The sequence below is a fragment of the Ascaphus truei genome, chromosome 9, assembly GCF_040206685.1.
Source record: "Ascaphus truei isolate aAscTru1 chromosome 9, aAscTru1.hap1, whole genome shotgun sequence".
Taxonomy (NCBI): domain Eukaryota; kingdom Metazoa; phylum Chordata; class Amphibia; order Anura; family Ascaphidae; genus Ascaphus; species Ascaphus truei.
In genome coordinates this window covers 19,568,563-19,585,107 of record NC_134491.1, presented here as the reverse complement: position 1 = coordinate 19,585,107, position 16,545 = coordinate 19,568,563, and the positions used below count along the sequence as shown (strand labels likewise).

The window sequence follows — 16,545 nt, the reverse complement described above, 5'->3', positions numbered from 1 at the left end:
GACAGGGTGCTATGGCTGGGGGAAAAGGACGATTAAACCGAGGAGTTTTTAAATGGGCAATCTCTCGTAGGACCAAAGGGCACGAATGGCAGTTTATGGGGTGATTGGTGCCTTTTTACATAAATCTAACACCTAAAAGAATATTTAAATGATTTTTTTTCTTTAACTTTATATGTAAAGACGCCGACACTCAGGAGGGGTGGCATTTCCTCTGTGTGCTCCCTTCTGTCTGATGGCACTGTGTTCAACAAGAGTTTGCACAGGCAGAGCCCCGCCTCCTCTCTCTTTATCGGCTTCCTATAACGACAGGGTGGGATAGGGGTAAAGGAAACACTTGATTCTCAGACACTTCCTCATACAGTGCCCCATAAAAATGACAATTTGTAAATAATATCCAGAAAAATCAAAGAAGTTAAATCTTCGCTTCTAGCACGGACACGCACACGCACACGCACACGCACACGGACACGGACACGGACACCAGATTGTTAAACTGTGTACACAATTATTATTTTTTTTGTTTAAAGCTGGCTTTGTGGGACCTTTATTAGCATAAATGAGACAAACCCCCCCTGTAAATTTTTGTAGCATTCATACATAACCACGTGTCCCTCGTAGAGGATGTTTGAGCTCAAAGCCTGGCTTCCTATAATTCCTCCCTATGGCAGTGCCCGCTCTGCCCGCATCCCACGCTGCCTGCCGGCTGCAGCATCATGCCGGCATACTTGCAGGGTGTCGCCTTGTTGCAGTCCTTTTGCCAATAGATGACGTTCCTACGATTCAGGTTTGCCCCGGCGCAGGCGTCATACCACCAACCTCCACCCGCGATGCCCTGGTACTGTAGCTGGGCGCAGTTCTGGAAGTAGTTATCGTTGTCACGGTCCCGGGTGGTGAATCTTTGGTTATCGTGGAGATACGCCTCAGTGTCATGCGTCAATGCATCTGAGGCTGAGCCATGATATAACCCAAGGCGTAGCCGATACTGAGACTTCTCGGACTCAACCAGAGCTGGTTCATATAGACCCCACTTTATCTCACCCTCCATGTTAACCAGTTTGATGCCAAGTTTGTAACGGCCGGGATGCTGGGTTAGTTGATGCATGTATTCATTTCCCAGCCAATGGTCACCAAGGACATTGCCAAAGCCCAGCTTATAGTCCTCCCAATCACGGTCAAAGTCTAGACTGCTGTTGGCTGTAATGTGTTGGATCACTGTCCACCCACCTTCTTGCATGATGCAGAGAACAACGATGGGAGAGCTTGCTGGCTGTATTATATATAAACCATCAGTGGCACTGCCCTGGGACTTGTGCAGAATCTCCGAGCAGTCCCTAAAGAACACTGAGAGAATAAAAAGAAGGAGATATGTTACTCGGCTATACAATGCTAGATGTTTCCAGATGTTTTGTGTAATCCTGTGCACGGCCTTCTACTTTTAATCGTTTCTAGAATTAATTTGAAATCTTTCTGCACTGTGCTAATAAACAAAGCAGTGGTCTGTGTTCTGAAAAGGAGACATGTGAGAACTAAAACATTGATGCGCAACAGTCGCAATAAACACTGTGTTCTCACCCCAACCCCATTCTGCACCCTCACCCCAATCTGCACCCCAGCTCAATCCTGCACCCCACCTCCTCCCCCCCCACACCAATCTGCACCCTCAGCCCAACCTGAACCCTCATCCCAACCTGCACCCTCACCGCAACATGCACCCTCACCCCAACCCCATCCTGCACCCTCAGCCCAACCTGAACCCTCACCCCAACCCCATCCTGCACCCTCACCCCAACCTCATCCTGCATCCTCTCCCCATACTGAACCCTCATCCCAACCTGCACCCTCATCCAAACATGAGCCCTCACCCCAACCTGTGCCCTCATCCCAACCCTATCCTGCACCCTCATCCCAACCTTCACCCCACCTCAATCCTGCACCCCACCTCCATCCCCCCACACCAATCTGCATCCTCACCCCAACCTGAACCCTCATCCTAACCGTAACCCTCATCCCAACCCCGCCCTGCACCCTCACCCCAACCCCATCTTGCACCCTCACCCAAATCTGAACTCTCATCCCAACATGCACCCTCACCCCATCCTGAACCCTCATACCAACATGGGCTCTCACCCCAACCCCATCCTGCACCCTCATCCCAATCTGTGCCCTCCCCCCAACCTGCACCCTCATCCAAACATGAGCCCTCACCCCAACCTGTGCCCTCATCCCAACCCCATCCTGCACCCTCATCCCAACCTTCACCCCACCTCAATCCTGCACCCCACCTCCTTCCCCCCACACCAATCTGCATCCTCACCCCAACCTGAACCCTCATCCCAACCCCGTCCTGCACCCTCACCCCAACCTGAACCCTCAATTCAACCCCATCCTGCACCCTCACCCCAACATGCACCCTCACCCCAACCCCATCTTGCACCCTCACCCCAACCCCTTCCTGCACCCTCAACCCATCCTGAACCCTCATACCAACATGCGCCCTCACCCCAACCCCATCCTGCACCCTCACCCCCAACATGCACCCTCACCCAAACCTGAACCCTCATCCCAACCCCTTCCTGCACCCTCACCCCAACCGGAACCCTCATCCCAACATGCACCCTCACCCCATCCTGAACCCTCATACCAACATGCGCCCTCACCCCAGCCCCATCCTGCACCCTCATCCCAACCCCAACCTGAACCCTCAACCCATCCCCATCCTGCACCCTCACCCCAACCTGAACCCTCATCACAACCCCAACCTGAACCCTCAACCCATCCCCATCCTGCACCCTCACCCCAACCTACACCTTCACTCCACCCCAATCCAGCACCCCACCTCCTTCCCCCCACACCAATCTGCACCCTCACCCCACCCTGCACCTCACTCCAACCTGCATCCTCACCCTATCCCATGCTGCACCATCACCCCATCATACAGCCACAGAAACGCAGTGTATATGCAGTGCATGGCAGGACGTATATAATAAAAAGGAGAAGACCTGTCTCTTTTTTGTTGATTATTTTTTCACTTTCTCCATTGGAGAGAAGATGCTCGTTGGTCACAGCCACGGGTCCTTCTGCTTGGGCTCCTACTCCACAGCCGAGCAGGATCAGCAGAAACGCATCCTTCTGTATCCAGCCCATGTCCGGATTAGAACGGAGAACTGCTCAGCAGGAAAACTGAGGCAGCACAAAACACATTACAAACCTCAACAGAAACTATGAGCATTAAGTAGACATGCGCTGCTGGCACCCAAGGGCTTCAGATTAACAACTGAAAGCCAACAGGACATTAGAATTGGAATATTTCTTCCTTGGGTTTGTAATAAACCATGTGTGGTAGAATTACTGCTCTCCCAACCCGTGAAAGGAATGCTATAAAGTTATTTCCCTAGGAACAACACAAATCCCTGCCAGGCCAAAGAAGACCGCCATCCTCGGGTGGTAGATAAAATGAGTCCCGTTTGTAAGTGGGTAGCAGAAATGTTGAAGGATGTATTTGTACAGTACATTGGATTGAGGGACTATATGAAAATCGTATCATTAATATGTAGGAAAATATGTCACTGCACCTTATTCCTGCCTCTTCCCAATAATGATATAGAACAGAAAACCAGGCGCTTACCTTAAGCTCTAAATCAAAATGAGAAATTAAATAAATATTGTTACCAACAAATAAGGTCTCTCTAGGCAATGAAAGATGACCTGGGAGTCCCTTCTGCTTCAACCCCAAAGAGGGACCATCCAAGACCCTTAGTGGAAGATGAGAAACGGAAAACAGGGGGAGCAAGGGGTTAACACAATCAAGATAACTGGAAAACTGATCGTAGAGGAAAACCCAAACGGAGGCAGAGCCTCTGGGGGTAGGGGGATGAGGAATTATAAATAATAATATAATACTTACACGGCCAAGTGTAAGTACAGATACTTAAAATGGTATCTGTGGGGTTTCACCCCCGTCCACACCGATCAACAGGACTGGGTGCAGATGTTCGCTCACGGCAGAGTCATCTGCGACAGGACGCCTCACCTCGCTACGGCAGTTAGCCTGGGACTTGTCTTATGTGAGTGCTTTGTGAGTTACTATACTCCAATAAATGCTTTGATCTGTATGCTGACACAATTGCCTCACTTACCTTATACCGCCACACTGGGGAGGAACCGGGCCATTCACGGGTATCACAGAGGGAACTCTCTGCCGAAACTCTGCTCGTGAGCGAACATCTGCATCCAGTCCTGTTGATCGTGTGGACGGGTGTGAAACCCCACAGATATATACAAAAGAAAAGGAAACCTAGTATATCAGCACTCTATCAAGCTAAATGTATAATTATTTGATTAAAATACTTTATTGGTGAACAATGAATAAAAAAAATGGGCTTTAAAATAAAAGTGTGTGTCAAACAGCATGTGACTGTAATCATTCGTAACTTAACTGAAGCTAGTTAAGTAGTGTATACATATGGAGATCCTGGATAGATATTTAGGATCTGGTGCTATGTATATAGCCTCCTATAGGTATGGAGATAAGTCCGTGATGTACCCACCATACAGGATGTCAGTTCTAATGTACATGTATATTCTTAGAGCGTGTATATATAGGCGCTCTGAATCAATATTGGCATATATGTGCTGTACATGTATAACATCTAAGCAAGGCAAAGTAGATATCTGTATGTGACTATCTGTGGACGTGTGACTGATGTTGTAGTCCCATTCAAACACTGGAAGCTGACTAACATAAGGGTAATACCTAAGGAGGCGTTCCGTGAGTATAGCCCCTAGAGCCTAATAAGGCAAAGGTCTGCAAGTATAGAATCAATATAGTGATTTATGTGGACACCTTCTTGGGGTACCTTGAGTAATGCCTTATTGCTCTAGAAGTGTAGACAAGATGTAGCTTGGCTATGGGACTAATGAAGGGAATATTGAAACATCCTATTGTTCACCAATAAAGTATTTTAATCAAATAATTATACATTTAGCTTGATAGAGTGCTGATATACTAGGTTTCCTTTTCTTTTGTATACATCATTCCTTTACCTAGTGAGCACCTCAACTTGGTTCATATTGCGGGAGTTCCTTTTGTGTGAAACCCCACAGATACCATTTTAAGTATCTGTACTTACACTTGGCCGTGTAAGTACTAAATTATTATTTATAATTCCTCAACCCCCCCGCCCCCCTCCCTTCCTGCCTCAAGAGGCTCTGCCTCCGTTTGGGTTTTCCTCTACGATCAGTTTTCCAGTTATCTTGATTGTGTTAACCCCTTGCTCCCCGTTTTCCGTCTTCCCAATAATACATGCAGTACATTCATATCAGGAGTGGTCAACTCCAGTCCTCAAGAGCCAGCAACAGGTCAGGATATCCCTGCTTCAGCACAGGTGGCGCATTCACAGTCCCTGCTTCAGCACAAGTGACAATCAGAGCCACCTGTGCTGAAGCAGGGATATCCTTGAAGCCTAACGTGTTGCTGGCCCTGACGACCCCTGCTTTAACCAATTCCATGAATTGTTTGCTTCATATTAAATATAGAACTATATATATATATATATATATACAGTATCAGCATGAAGACGTAGGGGGACCTGAGCAACAGCAGTGCACATTACAATAAATGTATCAAAAGGAAAAACTCCACAATCATTTTTCTTTGATAATAATGCTGACACGGCTTGTACCCAAGTAGCTAGGAGACTTAAATCAACCCTGTTAGTTGTGGTATGAAATGCACTTTGGCTACATTACCTGTTTCTGCAGCAGGTCTGCTTAGCTCTGCTTCCCAATACCGATGTGCAGAGACGTGGCTCAGGGTTTCAGTTTGTGCAGGTCAGACTTTGGTTGCCTCTGACATCATGAGAACAGCTCAGCACTAAACTATTATCAGGAACCCAGAGTCCAGCATGACTATACCCAGGGAGAGATCAGCTGGGGGTGAACTTTAACCTGACACATAGCATAATGCAGCAACTCACCTTTTACACTAATGAAAGTATGTATTCGAAGTCCCTTTCTCTAATAGCCAGCTCAAATAAAGATGTGTTTTAGAAATGACCTTTAACCCTTAGTGCAGGGGCGGCCAACGCCATTTCTCAAGGGCCTCCACCAGGTCAGGTTTTCATGATATCCCTGCTTCAGCACAGGTGGCTCAATCAGTGGATCAGGCCAAGACAGAGCCACCTGTGCTGAAGCCGAGACTGATTGAGCCTCCTGGGCTGAAGCAGGAATATCTTGAAAACCTGACATTGGCCTCACCTACTGTATAGTACAGTATTCAACATTTCCTTTGAAAAAAAAAAAAAAACAAGTGCAATCACAAGTAGCTCTTAAAAAAATAAAATATATATTCTGGCCCTGATAAAGTTCTGCCCGCTTTCATTTTGGGGGAAATTAACATATTGCATTTTTTTTTTTTTAGGAGCCTCTGCATGGAGAAGTGATTTCTTTACATTTAACCCCCCCTCCCTTATCTCAGAGCCAATAAAGATAAGGGGAGGGGGGGCTCTGTGTGCCAACTTGTTGAACACAGAGATATCAGACAAGAGATGTCTGCTGAATGGAACGGCCTCATCACTGCCACATTTAGAAGACCCCGCCCCATATGTACTAAGCCGCCTTCTGGTGGAATACACCATACAGCCCTATATACAGCCCTTTGACTTGAATGGGCCAATAGGTGTTCTTCCAGCGCCTAAAAGGCCCTTATGGCAGAAGGCTGCCTAACAATAAAATGGCCCCATATGTCCAATATCCACATATTACATACCACATACCACATACCATAGATACATTTTACATACATACAGCCCCCCTCCCCCTCTGAAAGGATCAAGTCAAGGAATATCACAATGTCCAGGCATTGAATCATTTTTATTTGACATTAACTTACAACACACCGTTTAGAACATTGTTTATCTAGTGCTATCCTTCAGGAGCCGGACACGCGAGCCGACACGCTAACCTATGAAGCAGATTTGGCTTCATTACTTTGCCGCGAGCCTGCCACACGTTACTGGGGCGAGCGGAACACACCCAGCTATAGCACCGTGCTGCAGGTCTTATACCCCCAGCCAGTGTTAAATAACATTGAGAACATCCATTATAAATTATGCCTATTGCGAAATGAACCCGCCAATCCCATGATGGTAAGCAGCAGCCTCTCTGCCCGCGTCTCCCCGTGCATCCGAAACAGAACCGACCGGCCCGTCTGCGCTGCTTCAGTCCCAATGCAATTCCCAGATTTTTATTTAATTAATTCTGCAATTTTATTTAAAGCATTTCTGCAAATTGGGCCATGAGGGCCGAGAAGTTCTGCAGAAAAATCCACATGGGAATGTCCCCGAAATTTTTTAGGGCCATATTTACTAAGCCCTTACTCCGTAAGACATCTGCCGGCATGGTCTAGTAAATCTGACCTGGAATGGGCGTGCTGCACTATTATTGTGCCTTAAGAATTAGTACGGCTTAATAAATACGGCCCTGAATCATAATGGAAACCGTCCCAGTACTTATTGAGGGGGTGGGGGGGGGGTTTAAAAAAAAAAAAGCCCTGAAATCCCATGCAGGTAGGTGACCCCACCCCCCCCCCCACAAAAAAAAACCACAACTCTTGTATAGAACTTAACTGTCAGTGGATTCCTTAAACAAATTGAACCGTGCTAAAAGCAAAGATTTGTCTGTTCTCTTTTCTATGAGAAATTACTTACAAGTCACTTCTCTTAAGGGGCCTCTGAATTTGGGAGCGTGACATTCAAGAGATTATAGAAAGCCTTATCAAGGAGTCAATAAAGAGTGCGTGAGAGAGGGGGCCCTGTCTGTGCAAACTCGTGTTGAAGAATTAAAAAAAAAAAAAAAAAAAAGGTGGCAAATTCAGAGTGTAGTGTTAGATTCGGGTCAAGAAAAAGAAGAATCACCCAAATGAAGCCCTTTAAACACGTTGCCCGCCCTGTTGGTACAAATCGGTGCTAGGTTGGACAAAACCTTTTACCTTTATAGTGCTAGAGGTCCGACGGCACCAGTGTTACCGAAGCTCCGGCATTACCAGCCATGCAATTGCTCTGGGAGCAATCACATGACGTCCTCCCCCCGCCCAGGCCAACAGAAGCCAAAGTTGACAGGACGCCACTCCCGTGTCCATCGGGCTTCACGCCCAGTTGGAGCGATTAGCTCTGAGGCGGCAAACTCCAGTACTCAAGGGCCACCAAAAGGTCAGGTTTTTAGGATATCCCTGACCTCAGACCAGGTGGCTCAATCAGTCCCAGCTTCAGTACAGGTGGCTCAGTTTTGAGCCACCTGTGCTGAAGCTGGGATATCCTGAACACCTGACCTGTTGGTGAGGCTTGAGTACTGGAGTTGTCCGGCCCTGGATTAACCTGATCGGCACCTAGAAAACGAGCGTTTCGGTCATGTACCTGGTACACCAACAGTGCCTCTGGTGTGCCAGGGCCCGTGCCTTCACTAGGTACGTTACAAGGACACTCAAGGTTAAAAGGCTTCACATTAAGCTAACTCAGAAGAGTTTTGAAGGGGAGGGGGGCACAACACATTTAAGGGATTACGGACTGCCAACTTTATAGGCATGCGACACCTGTGCTGTAACAGTGAGAGGAGATGTTCCATGTCCCCCAGGCTTAAATCCGCCTACGGTTCTTGTTGAGACTACACTTCTGGCATTTCTGCTGCGGTCAGGCTCTGCATTTGATTTCTTTGAGCGATGGCCGACCTGCGAGCAGACTGTGGACTGCCAACACTACCTCCGCTTCCCAACCCCGGTCTTCCCCGTTTTCCCGCTGCCGCTGGACTTGCTGGAAGATTTGGAGGTGAAGAGTCTGGTCATGAATTCAGAAACGTCAGGAAGTTCTGGGTTTGAGTTCAGCATGTTCATGGACTGCTCCATTTCCTAGAAGGAAAAAAAAAAAAGGATCAACATTAGAAGATTTACCCAAGTGACATTCTGTTAAAGTCCTCAACCATTTCCCCACCCGAGATAACTGCAATAAAGTTAGGCCTCTTCTGCACGGGGTAATGGTGCAGTTCCCTAGGAGAATAAATATGGGTAAAAGTGGTGAAGGAGAAGCTCAATGAATAACGACACAGACTCTAAACAGTGAAACAGAGTTTGAAGCAGGGCAGCCTGGTTCAATTCCTTGTGTCACCTCCTTGTGAGCTTGGGCAGGTCACTTTATCTCTCTGTGCCTCAGGCACCAAAAACAGATTGTAAGCTCCTCTGGGCAGGGAGGACGGTCTGTAAAAAACCCTATGTGCTGCGCACCGCAATTGTGACGCGCCGAGTCCCATTGGGAGAAAAGCGCTATGCGAAATAAAATGATTATTATTGGTTCCTGATATGGTGACGGTGTTGATTTATCCTTGTCTGAAGGAACAATTTGGTTTCAACAACCTAGTTCATACTGGTGCATTTTCTACATTATATAGGATATTTTTAGAAGATATAATATATGTATACTTGAAGAAACCTACATACTATAATTGAATCTATGAAAAATCCTAACGTTAGTCCCCTAAAATATCACAATTCCCAACGAACCCGCATTAAAGAAGGGGTACAATGCTTTATCCTGTGACGGCAGAACCCATTAACTCAGAATATATATTTTTGATTTACAATTCCTATGTTACCGCTAGTTTACATATGACCACCGAGTTAAAAATCTCCGCTGTACTAAACGACATGCAATAAAACATTTAGAACATTTCATTGAGACGCTTTGCAGAAACACAGGATCACTGTGCTACAGTAACTAGAATGGTGAGAACGTCGCAGAGCGCTCGAGGTAAGGGAGGCACTGTCAAAACCTCACATTGCAATGTCCTGGTGTGCAAACCCCTCTGGCAGGGACTTAAGTGTCAAATATACACGAAGAATTTAGAATACAAGGAAGAAAAGCCTCCTCTGTAATAGTTAAAAATAAAAAACCTATGTTAAAAGTTACAGTATCCTCTCGGAACTGTGATCTCCCCCTTTGAAGGGTGTTGCCTTAAAGCGTGCAGATGCCAGTCCTAAACCACAGCTCAGCAACATTAGGAGAAGAGGTTTTTCACTCACCCGTCTCATTTCAGGGTCACTGGTGTTTACGACTTTGGGCAGCAACACGAAGATCAGAAGAGGCAGAACCATCATCATCACCTGCAGGGTTATCATCACTAGTTAGAAGGTGCCAACATATACCATGGTGTTGTATAAATGGCAGAGAGGGGCAATGTTACAATATTGCCATATGCTGGTACAGCAGTTGGACAAGGCTGGAGAACACACAATGTGAAAGGTAAACGAGAGTGAGAACGTATGGAATAGGTGCGTTTCTGGAGGCTGATGGCTGTAAAGCAGACAGGAGAGACACCTTTTCCCTGGGCAACAGGACAAGCTATTATGGTAGAGGAAGCAGTAGGACTGAGGATATCAGGAGGCTGTAGGATAGGCTTCCTTGACCCATAGGCTGCTCCTAATGATACCCCCTGAATGTCGGCCCTATCTCGGGGCTTTTATAACGTTCAGGGAACATCATATTTTTGAGGGGTGACCACGAGATGTAGAATGTGATTGGAAGGAAGGTGTAGCATTATCCCCTTCTGTCCCGTGGGGGCAGGCTGCAATTCAAGAATGTGAACCCGGAAAACCGGCAGCAACGGGAGGTGCAACTGAGCTTCCAGCAAGGAAAGGGTTAAAGGGGCAATGCCTCCTAAGAGCAAAGCAAAGCTATACTAATGGCAGTGATCATTTACAGGGGTCACATCTGGGTGATTGTGGACGCCTATAACCCAACAGGACTAGTATTTTCCAATGATTTATTAAAGTTAGTTTGTAAACACGATGAGCGGAGACTTGGGAGAAGATAGATTTCCTCCGGCTGCTCCCTCTCCCAGTGGTTACGGTGTGATCTGCAAGAGTTTGCACAGGCAAAGCCCTCCTCTCCAAACATCCCCTTATCGTGGTATAAGGACAGGGTGGGCTAAAGGTAAAGAAAACACCTAATTGACAAATAATGCCCTATTTAGAGGCCCCTATGGAAATAGATTTACCATTAATTAAATCAGCCCCATTTGCTATTAGCACAGTAAGATTTCTGTTTGGAGAAGGCTATTAGATGGTTAGATTTTTTTTAACACAACGTTGTTTTATAGCCAGGATATTAACACGTAGCGGGTCAAAAAATAAATAAATAAAATAGTAAAAACATGTGGCTTTCTTAGAAATATTCAATCACCCGCAGCGCTCCGCATGGCAGCAACTCCTGCAAACACCGCGGTGACAATCACTTCTGTCTCCATCACAGCTCTGCATGTGTGGTTTCTACAACCCCAAAAGCCAATACTGTCACTATATTGTCATACTCCCCCTTGGAAAAAAAATAAGCCATTAAAAAAAACACACAAAAAAAATAAAAATATAGGAGGGTTTCTACTCCCTAGAAGCACAGATCTTGTGCAACCTCTCCACAAGAAGTGTGGTGTTGCACCAGCACTCGAAAGTCAAATCAACAAGTACATTTATGCAAAAGTGATTCATTTTATCTAAATACAATAATTCAAAAACAGCATCAGAACATAACGTGAATTCTTACAGCAAATGGCCCTAGCAACGCTGGGGTTTCGGGACCGCTGGTCCTTTTCTTAGGCTTGAAACCAGCGACCCTGAACCCTCAGCGTTGCTAGGGCCATTCTGATGATGCTGTTTTTGTATTATTATTAGATTCAGATTCAATTCATAACTTTAGCATAAATGTACTTGTTCATTTGACTTTTGAGTGCCGGTCCAACACACTTCTTGTATATATTTTGCTCTGCCCAACGGTGGGGGTGCGGGACCTGAGCCCCAACAGATAACCACGTCTCCTAAAACAGACGTGTGCATGTTCCAAATAAACATGCAACCTCTTCTCCACGGAAATATACACATGGCTAGAACACAAATACTTACCATCGGGTTCATAAGGAAATCTGTCCACCCCCAGGTCTCTCTCTTAATGAAATAGGACGGAGGCCCAGAGGATTTCATCTGAAGGGGATAGGGCAGGCGGAGAACTTCTGAGGTTTTGATGTGATTTACATATCTGGCCCTTGGGGAGATGACAAGGCTCGAGGTTAGGAAGTCCCAAAACAAATAATTGCTTAAGCGGATCACAACAGCATGAAGCAAGACAGGGGTAAGAATGTGTAAAAAGCTGGTTCAACATTTTGGCAATGTTGTTATAAAGGCAATACTGCTCCTTGAAGAATAATGGTCATCTCGCTCTGGAAAATGTAAGTTGCATTCTTCTAAATGAAGCTTATGGCAGCAGTAACCCGGTATATGTTTTTCCACTCTCCCCTAAATGCTCATATAACCTTTCCCAAAACCTTACACTTTGTTGCGGAGAGCAGTTAAAGATCTTCACACGCAAAGTAACCACTGGAAATTGACCGCTCCAGTTCACCCGATTTTTAAGCTTTGGCCCATTACCCCATTTTTAATCATGTAGAATGTTTTTCTAGCTGCAGAATATAGGAGCGTCACTAGATGGCGAGTAGAAAAATATGAATTGAATAAGAAACACCAGCATACTGAATCCCTCATATAAATAATGTTAATCCAGTGTCACTGAGATAGAGTGAGACTGCACACCATATCCTAAAACCACAAAAGGCCTATAATAGTGAGTGCACGTCATAAGGCAATAGAGAAATATATACTTCACACAGATCCAAAAAACAGAAGACATAGCCCATCAGCAAATCAATAAAAGGAATATTACTGCATACAAATAATAAAAAAAAAACAAATATCGGAGCTAACTTCAACTCCTGATGAAGGCGCTTTAAGTTATCCCCGAAATGTTGGATTCTCTTTCTTGTATGCAGTAATATACCTTTTGTTGACTTACCCGATAGGCGGTTTCTTCTTTTCCTTTTCTTTGTATCTATGTGAACAAAATTAAAAGAATTAACATACATACCTTTATAGATTACCTAGGTACTACCAAAGACAATATATACAAAAACAGTATATGAAAAACATTAAGTAACCCTCAAAGGGAGAAGCAAAAGCCCCAAACAAAGCACACAATTATATTTATGTCACAATAAGCAGAACGCTGTATTCCAGAATAACATTCCCTAGAGAAATCACTAAAAGTAACTAGTGTACGTCTTATTGTATATTGGACGGGCGGTAGACCAGGGGTGCGCTGATTTTTCGGGGGGGGGGGGCGTTGGGAGGGAACGGCGGTTGCAGAGGCCCCGTGCAACTTCCCCAAGGCATTAAAATGAAATGCCGGGGGATCGCGTGAGGCCTCTGCAACCTCAACTAACCGTGATTCAGCCGGCGTCTGGAAGCGTCTCCATAGCAACGCGGCATCAAATGACGCTGTGGGTCACGTGACATCACATAACCGAGCGCGTCATTTGACGCCACACTAAACGAAGGGGGACGGAGGGGAGCGAGCAGCGGGTGACAAGGCAGGAGCAAAAGTTTGCACACCCTGTGGTAGATTACTGTTCCCTCATAATACAAAGAGGTAACTTGGGTATTACTAAATTGATAGATCAAATATGACCCCAACTGTATAATACAGATAAGGATTTGCTCTTCGTAAAAAAATAAAAATAAAAAAACACAACAATACAAAATAGTATATATCTTAAATAAAATAAAAATCAAAACAAAAAAAACTTTTCCAAAAGAAGCAAAATCAATCAAAACCTTTGCTATCAGCATGGCTACATTTTCTTAGGGAAGCCAATCAGGTTGTTAAATGCGATTACAAAAGGATATTTTTGGCAGGCTATTTGGGACAGCACCTTAAAGCTACAGACAAGTATTCTGGGTACGGACATGCAAATCGGTAGACTCGTCAGTAGATTAGAAAATACACCAGACTGGGCGAGTATTTTAATTTAGGGATAGTGGGTAATTGCTGTTTTAATCCATTCACTGCCAGGTGTGCCTGCAATGCAGAGTTGTGGACTGCTCACCTCATTTTGCCTTTTGAGGTGATGTCGACTCGGGCTGGCTCAAAGCGGTGAGCCGGGGAAATGATTTCTACCACGTAAGAACCGGAGGGAACATCATGAACCACAAAACTGCCATCAGTCCTAAGAACAACACACAAATGGATTATGTCAGCAAGATGCCTTCCAATATATAACCAAGTCTGAACATCGGAATGCTTTAGGTTTTTTTTACTTTTTGGGTCAACCAAAAGACAGACCGTATACAAGTTCCTAGTGTGGTCTTAGTGAAGTCTATAGGGGCATGTCGTGTGTACAAGTGGTTATCCTAGTGAAGTATATTGGGGCCTGTCATGTGTACAAGGGGGCGAATCCTAGTGAAGTCTATAGGGACCCGTCATGTGTACAAGGGGGCGATCCTAGTGAAGTCTATAGGGGCCAATCGTAGTTAAGTCTATAGGGACCTGTCATGGGTACAAGGGGGCAACCCTAGTGAAGTCTATAGGGACCTGTCGTGGGTACAAGGGGGCGATCCTAGTGAAGTCTATAGGGGCAGATCCTAGTGAAGTCTATAGGGACCTGTCGTGGGTATAAGGGGGCGATCCTAGTGAAGTCAATAGGGTCCTGTCGTGGGTACAAGGGGTGATCCTAGTGAAGTCTATAAGGGCCTGTCGTGGGTACAAGAGGGCGCTCCTAGTGCAGTCTTTTGGGACCTGTCGTGGGTACAAGAGGGCGATCCTAGTGAGTCTTTAGGGACCTGTCGTGTATACAAGGGGCCAATCCTAGTGAAGTCTATAGGGGCCAAAACCTTGTGAAGTCTATAGGGGCCAATCCTAGTGAAGTCTACAGAGACCTGTCGTGGGTACAAGGGGGCGATCCTGGTGAAGTCTATGGGTACCTCTCATGTGTACAAGGGGGCGACCCTAGTGAAGTCTATAGGGACCTGTCATGTGGGTATAAGAGGGAGATTCCAGTCTGTTGTAGGATGGGGCCGTGATACCGTATCTCAGTGTTGCTGCCGTGACCTCGTTACCTTAGGAAGCCCACATGCTCCTCTCCGTCCACCAGGACCCGGGCCCCGCTCACCCAGTCCTGCGGCCTTACCCCGGACACCACGGCCCGGCCCTCCAGCCTGAACCTGTCCCCGCCCTGCCCGGGAATCAGCACGTCCGTGTCCGCGCCGCACAGCGGGATCAGCAACCAGAGAACAAAGGGGAGAACCGGGACCGGCATAACGGAAACACGACTGGAACAACCAAAAAAAACACTTCCCACTCAGCGCTTCCGCTTCCGGGTTGTTGTCTTTCCGGAGTCGCTGTAGACAACAGGTGCCCAGGGATGTGCTCAGGGTCACGTTGTGACGTAACCTTGAAACGCAGCGCTGATATCTGCGTTCCAAACCGTTCTGCATCCCAAGCCTCGCTTTGCAGTAGCCAATCACAAAGTAGCGCAACACCAAGGAAAAAATGTGATTGGCTGGCAGCAGGAATACCTCTTTTGTAGTGTCAACATTAATCATCCATTCTGCTACTTATTAAAGGTGAAGTTCTATGAGCTGCTATCAGTGATAGGTTTATTATTATTAATAATAATAATTATTAATAATATTTTTATTATTATCATTATGAACATGCAAACATGATGCATTAACATGATGCAAAGCCAGTGGTTTCCCAGAATCCCTTGCTGCAGTGGAAGCACTGTATGCTAGGTGATAATGGTGAAAGGCAGGGTTGCAGACCTGTTTTAGGCTTGTAATATAGTGCGCACGGCGTTGCGCGTGCACGTGGCACGGGCGTTTCGTTTGTAGAGGGTAAGCGGTGATGCACGGGGTGTGGCTATGACGTCACAGCGCTAGGCCGCGCTGTGATTGGTTCATAGTGGCATGGCGACAGCGCAAAAATACAATTCTCTTGTACTTTCTCTGGTCTGCCGCGCCACCGCTCACGGCCGTGCCCGCGCGCGCTCTACCCATGACTGTCTCCTCTCCACCCCTTTCACCTCTACTGCTCTCTCGCCTTAAACCTTTTCCCCCTCCCTACCCCTAACTTGTGAAACTCCCTCACCCTCAGCATACACCAAGCAGCTCCTCTTCCCATCTTTAAGTCAAACCTTAAAACTCACCTCTTAAATGAAGCATTTCAATAGCCAGCTCCTACCAACCATTGCGACCAAGCACTGCCATCTACTGTGCTGTCTATGTAAGTCTTTCATCATACCACTTAGAGTACTGTAAACTCTCCTAGGCAGAAATTTATTTTCCTATTGTCTGATCGTATTTGTTGCACTTATTGTATTATAATTCCATGTACTGCATTTTTTATTTTATTTTTTTTAAAGCTCAAGAGTATGAAAATGAGAAAGAAGGAGGGAGAGGATGAAAACGACAGCTGCCTCTTATTTTCCATTGCAGAGCAACAGATTCTCCACCAGTAAACTTAATAATAAAGGGTCAGTCCTTCTCAGGACCAGAGTGTATTAATGGCAGTGACTCTCAGGGTTGGACTGGTCTGCCAAGGAACCAAGTAATTCCAAAGTGGGCCCACAGACAAGGCATCATGTATCCCAACTCCCCACTCGCCTTCTCATGTCCAAGGT

General features: G+C 46.0%; 2 protein-coding genes across 2 annotated transcripts; both read right to left on the bottom strand.

The window, feature by feature from the left end:
- Positions 1 to 507: 507 nt before the first annotated feature.
- Positions 508 to 5,884, bottom strand: LOC142502491 (fibrinogen-like protein 1-like protein). Its single transcript, XM_075613570.1, has 3 exons — positions 5,749 to 5,884; positions 3,000 to 3,180; positions 508 to 1,341 (listed from the first exon to the last, which is right to left on the bottom strand). Exons 2-3 carry the CDS (start codon positions 3,142 to 3,144, stop codon positions 647 to 649), a joined length of 840 nt encoding a protein of 279 aa, XP_075469685.1. The 5' UTR covers positions 3,145 to 3,180; positions 5,749 to 5,884; the 3' UTR covers positions 508 to 646.
- Positions 5,885 to 6,851: 967 nt separating this feature from the next.
- EMC7 (ER membrane protein complex subunit 7) lies at positions 6,852 to 15,275 on the bottom strand. Its single transcript, XM_075613569.1, has 5 exons — positions 14,981 to 15,275; positions 13,972 to 14,091; positions 11,939 to 12,077; positions 10,067 to 10,147; positions 6,852 to 8,899 (listed from the first exon to the last, which is right to left on the bottom strand). The coding sequence occupies exons 1-5, from the start codon at positions 15,178 to 15,180 to the stop codon at positions 8,750 to 8,752; spliced, it is 690 nt and encodes a 229-aa protein (XP_075469684.1). The 5' UTR covers positions 15,181 to 15,275; the 3' UTR covers positions 6,852 to 8,749.
- Positions 15,276 to 16,545: the final 1,270 nt, after the last annotated feature.